Genomic DNA, 7,264 nt, shown 5'->3' on the forward strand with positions numbered 1-7,264 from the left:
ATGTTTGTATGAATCGGAAATGAGTTGTAAAAGTTCCTCCTTCTGCACACGTGGTCAGAAGAGAGAGGGGATAAAGCCAGCTGGGCAGTTTCCCTCGGGGGCAGCAGAGTGTTTGATCTTTTGTCTCTCTCTCTGACCCTATTTGCAAATATATACCTTTTGTGTTGCTAATAGAGCGTGTCTGTGACTGAGAGGTTTTTTTTCGCCTCCCGAGAAACGAACCGCGATTTTTACATCACCGAGGTGGCATGAAGTGGTACGAGGTATCAAGAACAGGGGTCCCCAGGGGTCTGGTACTGTTTAATATCTTATGATTTGGGAGATGGGGTGCATGCTTAGCAAATCCACAGCCCAAGTCTAATCTGAGCAAGATCTGGATTCAGAATGACTTCAAAAAAAGGGTCCAAAATTGGTCACATGAAATCCAGTATGGACAGGCACGAAGATGTGCACTGAGAGTGGAACAATTACACGAAAAAATACATCCCGGGGAACAACTGTCCAGGCTGCAGTACTTGCAGAAAAGGACTCGGGGATCCTAGCGGCCCATACGGCGCGTATGAGCCAACAGCGCACTCCTGTTGCAGCCGTAGACCAGGCTGCATCAACAGCAGTGGCAGCTGCAAGGCAAGCGGAGCGACTCTTCTGCTCTAGGTGGCACCGATGAGGCCGCGCCTGGAGGAACGTGCCCAGCTTCCGACCCTGCTCTTTCTGAACGATGGCGCTAAACCGGACTCCAGCAAACGGGGAAGGAAATCATGAGGGGCAGGACACACGACTTACAGGGCAAGGCGGGAAGAGCTGACATTACTGCGTCTGGACAAGAGAAGGCTGAGGGGGAATGTCACGAGTTCTTCAGAGGGGGCGACACACTAGTCTCGGGGGTGGCGGAGGGAAGCAGGGCGCGACGGGGAGAGGCTCTGCACCCCGAGGGAGCGGCGCTGTTAAAAGCAGGGGGCCGCGACAGCCCCAAGAGCCGCGTTAGGTGGCAGCGCCTCAGACTCCGCCGCGCGATGGGGGCGGGGCTCGTGACGCAACCGAGAGGCCCTGGTGTAGACTTACTTCTGCCGCCACGTCACGCGAATTGTCGGGCGCTAGGATCCAGGGCAGTCTTGCCGCTGCGACGTCATCGGCCCGCGCCGCGCGGCGGCGGCACGTGGCCGGGCTGGCGGAGGCACCATGGCGGCCCCGGACAGGAAGCGGCGGCACAAGGCGCAGTACGTGCAGGGCCCAGCAGTGAAGCGGGGCCGCGCCGGGGCGCCGCGGCAGCTGGAGCCGGGCATGCAGGGCATCCTCATCACGTGCAACATGAACGAGCGCAAGTGCGTGGGGGAGGCCTACAGCCTGCTGGGCGAGTACGGCGAGCAGCTCTACGGGCCCGAGAAGGTGCGTGCCCCGGGCAGTGCGGCCCGGCTCCGGGGCTTAGAGCCGCGGTGCTCCGCGGCCTCCTCCCCTCCGTCTCCCCGCGCTTGAAGCCGGAGCGTGCCCGCCCTCCTCGCGTTCCGTGCCGCCCCTTCAGAGGCCCTAGGGGCCCCGGGCCGAGAATCGGCGCCTTAGGGCCTGAGCGCGGTGCTGGGGTGGGGCGGGGAGGTTGCACCTTCTGCACTGATACACCACAGGCATGGTAGGTCCATCAGAGCTGCCTCGTACTGGGTCCCGCCATAGCTGCATCTTGCCTTCACTGCATTGGGACGAGCCCTGCCGGTCTCCCTGGCCCCGAGTGGGGCGTGGGAAGCATTTCAGAGGTTCACTTTCACCAGTGTTAATGTAACTGCTGCTGTAGAGGTCCTAGTAGCAGCCTAAATTTAAGACCTCTGGGCTAACCTTAGCCATATCCTTGGTACCCACCTGGACTGTGGCCACTGGCTCCTCCCCAGCTCTACCTAGCGGCTTATCAACACATCCCATGAGGACTGCTACCTTTGTGCCTAGGTGCAGGATCTCTCGGATGTCTGTGTGCCTAATAATTGAATCATGTGCTACAGTCACTTGCTGCCTCCTTTCCTGTGGGGTCCCCTCCCTTGGAGGAGTATCCTTGGCACAAGAGGATGCGGTAACATCGGCTGGAAGGTGGGTCCCATCAAAGGAGTAGTTTCTAGAGGTGAACCAATACTTCTGTCTGTGTCAGATTGGAAAAATTGACGTTATTGGCAATCGGCTTTTTTTTGGCTGATAATGTCGCCGATAAGTGCATGCGTGGGCACAGCTGCAGCATGCATGGGGCCACGAGTGCAGCTTGGAAAATAGCATCTGGCAGGTAAGTCTGTTGGGAGGGGCGGAGTGGGGTAGGGGAGCTGCTCATGGGGGGGGCGGGGAGCAGCTCAGGCTGCTGTGTGCACGCATGGGGGGCATGGGGGGCACGTGCTCCCTGGATTCGTGCGCAGGGCAGAGGCAGGCTGCCAGTGCGAGCTGGGGGCAGTTCCAGCTTCTTCCTGATGGAGGGGGCTGGGCCAGAGCTTTGCTTGGGGCAGGTGGTAGCAGCACTGGGGCACTCAAAAATACAGCCACCCAAAAATTTTTCGTAGCTTCCTCAAAGCTACCCTCCCAGTGCTGGTGCTGCTGCCTGACCCTGGCTCAGCCCCAGTCCAGCGCTCCCTTGGGGAAGAGCCTGGCACCGCCTCCGGCCACAGCCTGCCCTCGGCCTGCACACAGATTCTAGGGGCACATACCCCCCATGACTTCCATGCTCCCCAGATGAGCTGCTTGTGGCTCCGTCCAATAGCCTGACCCTCCCTGGCTGGGCAGCACCTGCCCCACTCCCTCCCTCACTGTGGGGTCCTCAGTCTGCTGACCACCCTCCCCCCAACCAATCTACGCCCAGACGCTGCTCTCCAAGCTGCCGGACTGCATATTGGCAGTCTGACTGGTATTGGCTGAGATGGCTCGTTAATAATGGGCCATCAGTATCGGCTCAAAAAATCTTTATTGGTGCATCCCTGATAGAGGGCAGCAAGCTGGGAAGGAGAGAAACTATCACAAGGCTCTCATCCTCCTCAGCACGTGGGGCTGCTCTATTCAGTGTCCCTGACAGCCTTATCTATGGACCTCTGTACCTCCTATAGCTGCACCACTTTCACCCCGCCAAACCCTGGGAGAACATACTTGCTCTCTCAGAGCCAGGCATGTCTTGAAGCAGGTCAACACATAACAAAACCTGCCCCTAGGGCAGGTAATAACCATACATTCTGCACTCAGTGCAGTTAACTGGGTAGTCCCCACCCTGCTGCTGTGCTTCTATCTGCATATTTTTTTATAGTGGTAAAACCTGCATTTCCTCTTAAAGCAGTTTTGATTTATTGGTTCCCTTGCACTAGAAACTTTCAACTTATGGATTGACTTCCTGTTTAGCCTTACCCTAATTACATCCACTAATTAAAGAAAGACCTAAGTATTGATCTAACTGCTGAGTTTCAGCTACTTCCATTAAATATCTAGGTTAATTACTCTTAATTTAAGAAAGAACTTACCTTAAAGGCTTCCCATTCAAAGATGAGGGATGCAAACTGCCCTGTTTGCTTTCCCAGCTCCGGTTTCCTTTTATGCTGTGGTGGGCCTGGACTGGCTCCACCCCATTGTTATGGCTTTTGTCAGACACGGCAGCAATCATTCAGCAGGCAGCACTTGCAAACTGCTCAGAGTTCAGGGCCTAAAAAAACCCAGCCAGATGCTCACCAAACCTCACACACGGACAGACCAAGCTCACTTACCTTCCAGAAGCAGGATCTGGTGTCTGACTCCTCATCCCCTTCCTCCTCTTGCTCCCAACAGACTTCCCTCGCCTACTGTGTATAGTACTTGCTTCATCTGATGTAGTGAGCTTCAACTGTCTATCTACTTTGGTTAGTCTATAAGGTACAAATCTACCCTACCTTCTGCTTGACTTTGGACCACCACAGCTATCTGCATCTCTAGCTATAGATAATTCGGGCATCTTTCCAGCCTAAAAGGTCTATTTTAAGCAACCAGAGTGTGGTGGGGCATGCCAGAAAAAGTTTGCTAATATTGTAGGGTAAGATCATTGAATAGACTAAATGCGTGCTTGCTTGTTAAACTACCCCTGGAAAAGCCCTTTCTACTGGTTTTTTACAGTATTTTTAAACAGTTGTTGCCATCAATTAGGTTCAATAATTCTTCATAATGGGCTCCCTGCTCTCTTGGCTGTTCTGGGGTTTGAACGTTCTGCCCTCCTGTTTTGTACATTAACACTGGTGAAAGTCTCTCCTCTTAATCATACCTGTGTGCATTGAATATTTGATAATTCATTGCTCCTTTGTTTAAGTAAAATGCGACATGTGCCACTTGGACAGACTTGTGTCATTGCACACATGTTAATTTCCACATAAAAATGTCAAGTGTTTGCCTTGATGCCTATAGCACTTACTTTTCAAATGATGCCTTGGACTGCTTATTCCAACTACCTTCCTGTGCATCACTGTTCAGCTTGCTTTTTCAGGACTTGCTTCTTAATTGTTGCTGTGACCTTTATTTACTGAGTGATAGATGTGATTTCTTAACAATTTAATGGCACTGAATTTAAGATGCTTTCTCTTATTCAAACAGTTCTCAGATCAAGATGACAAGCTGTCAGGAAGTGAGGAGGAAGAGGATGATGTTGAAGCTGCCTTAAAGAAAGAAATCAATCAGATTCGCACTTCAACAGAACAGAAGCTGAGACGATTTCAGTCAGTAGAGAGTGGAGCTAACAATGTGGTCTTTATTAGGACCCTGGGCATAGGTTTGTAGTGAAATAAGTACTGTATAACTCTATAGGCACTCTTTAGACTTCCTTAGCAATAAGATATGGAGAGTGACTTTTCAAAGAAGAGCATGCAGAATGTATATACATCTTTCCTCCGTCTTCCATGCTTCCTCCTAGACCCTCTAGTGACCGTTTTGCAAAATAACCCAAACCCTTTTCATACAAAAAGATAATTGTCCTTAAGTTCAGCAAGATGCATAGGAAAGAGTCGCATACAGGCAGACATAAAACCAAACGTATAACCCTTTTTCCAGGTCTCCCAGCCTGATTGTTAAATGTGAACTAGAAAAAATACCTGTACATTGACAGTTCCACCCACAAGAACAAAGACCTGATCTTTTGGTCCTTAATTGAGCAAAACTCCTCTTCCCTGAATAAGGGCTTGTAGAACCAGGCTCCCAGTACTGCATTTAGTGGGGATGCTGGGTACTTGTATAGAACTATGGATAAAGCTCATTCCCTTTTGGAAAGCTCTTCAGAGTTTACTAGATGTCTGTAGAATGTAGTTTATTTTTATACTTTTTATCTTTCTACTTTGTAAGATTTGATGCTGTATTTCTCTTTCCTAAAGGAAATACCTATTTGCTTCTCATACTTGCTTGTCTTTCCTTGTAGAGCCTGAGAAACTGGTGCATCATATATTAAAAGACATGCACACTACTAAAAAGAAGAAAACAAGAGTTATTCTGCGCATGCTGCCCATTTCTGGAACCTGCAAGGCTTTTTTGGAGGATATGAAAAAATACACGGAGACCTTTTTTGAGCCTTGGTTTAAAGCCCCTAATAAAGGGACTTTTCAGATTGTTTACAAAGCTCGTAATAATAGTCACATGAGTAGAGAAGAAGTAATCAAAGAACTGGCAGGTAGGTATTTCTTTCGCATAACAGGCTTATAAGCACATGTGCAGGCTACACCGGCCAAATCATTCCAGCAGGACAACTAGGCACAAGGGTTTTGTTTTAAAGAAAGGAAGGCCTTGCTCAAGCCCATTGCATTATTCAAAGTCTTTCCTTCCTTTTTTTTCTTAAGTGTTATGAAAATAACTTGATGCTAAGGGTGTGGTTACAGGAATGTTTGTACAACTTTAAAAGAGTTGCTGCATTTGGATCATACTCAGCCTGTTCACACACAACAATTGGAACTATCAGGTGCTTCCTTTTTGAAATGTGCCCCTTTGAAAGGGTCTCCAAGCTGTCTTGTGTCCACACCCTTACACTCCTTCAAAAATTCATCTCTGTATCAACCCACCTCATTGTAACATGACAAAAACAACACAGTCCAATAAGGTAGTGAATGTACCATTTCCGCAAACTTTGCAGGTGTTTTGAAAATTTATTTTTTTGAATACTGAAGATCTTGTATCGTTGGGGATCTCGGCATTCACGCCAGAAGTATGTGGTGCAGCGACTCCTTTTAAACTTGGGGATTCCTCTGCTTGCCTGCCCCTCTTCCCCCGCCACTGATTGGTGGAGGGGCCCTGTTGCTCACCATCCTCGTCTGAGGGCCAGGAAATGAAAACCATAGTTGTGGTTTCGGATGGGGTCCCTCTGACAGTCAGTGGTGGTGGTGTACGTGGGGGAAAACTCCAGTCTTAGAGAAGTCTAGCATGAACTCCAGAGATCCCTAATCCTTGTTTCCTCTGATTGTGACTTAAGGGGAGAACTATCAAATGAATTCAGAACTACAGTGTTGCGGTATAATGGTTTCTTCCTTACTAGGGAGGGTATGATCAGAAAGCCCTAATATTTTTCTGGTATTTTGAGCAGTCGTGTTGACTGAAAATTCTTGACGGCAGCTGCCCAAAGTATGAATAAGATCACGTTTTTACTCATCCTTTGTGGTGTAGTTGGTTTTCTGAAATGTTAGCACTAAAATACTTGCTTTACAAATCTCTTTGTGAAAACACCCTCTGCATAACTGATTCTTGTTCTGTCGTTACAAAGCAGGGTTGTCATTAAGTGGGTAATTATTAGAAAGGAGATGTGCTGCTTCCCTATTTGATTTTATCAGGCAGAATTAAAATCGCCCTAAAAATCCTTGCATACACTGGGACGTCTAACAGTAGAAAAAAACAGCATTCCCTTTTTCTCCTATCTTGCAGGAATAGTGGGCAGCCTAAATCCAGAAAACAAAGTGGATCTTAATAACCCAGAGTATACCATTGTGGTAGAAATAATAAAAAATGTCTGTTGCTTGAGTGTGGTGAAAGACTATGTTCTATTCAGAAAATACAACCTGCAAGAGGTGGTGAAGACCAACAAGGACGAGGGGCAGCAAAACCTGTCAAGTGTCACAGAAGAGGAGAGCTCAAAAGAAATAAAATCAGCCGAGGACTCAAATGAATTGAAATCAGGAGACAGAAGTCAAGGTGAAGAGGAGAGTAAGCTCAATGAACATGACCTTCAGCAAGTGTAGGAAATGTAACAGGAAGGAAAGACACCTGTAAGAGACTGGCTTTGAGTTCTAAAATGGCCTTTTAAGTAGGAGCTATGGGATTGTTTTTT

The 7,264-nt window shown here is 48.7% G+C and overlaps 2 protein-coding genes across 2 annotated transcripts in view; one reads left to right on the plus strand and one right to left on the minus strand.

Moving 5' to 3' along the window:
* Positions 1–3,500, minus strand: part of LOC109314850 (acyl-coenzyme A synthetase ACSM3, mitochondrial-like) — a 35,313-nt gene extending 31,813 nt beyond the window's left edge. Inside the window, exon 1 of the mRNA XM_019542190.1 lies at positions 3,468–3,500. The gene's annotated coding sequence lies outside the window, so the exon portion shown is untranslated. The remainder of the gene's footprint in view (positions 1–3,467) is intronic.
* THUMPD1 (THUMP domain containing 1) lies at positions 1,146–7,240 on the plus strand. The gene is made up of 4 exons (XM_019542225.1): positions 1,146–1,386; positions 4,561–4,735; positions 5,375–5,623; positions 6,862–7,240. The coding sequence occupies exons 1-4, from the start codon at positions 1,180–1,182 to the stop codon at positions 7,173–7,175; spliced, it is 945 nt and encodes a 314-aa protein (XP_019397770.1). The 5' UTR covers positions 1,146–1,179; the 3' UTR covers positions 7,176–7,240.
* Positions 7,241–7,264: the final 24 nt, after the last annotated feature.

Source organism: Crocodylus porosus, unplaced genomic scaffold (assembly GCF_001723895.1).
Source record: "Crocodylus porosus isolate Cpor-Errol unplaced genomic scaffold, CroPor_comp1, whole genome shotgun sequence".
Lineage (NCBI taxonomy): Eukaryota > Metazoa > Chordata > Crocodylia > Crocodylidae > Crocodylus > Crocodylus porosus.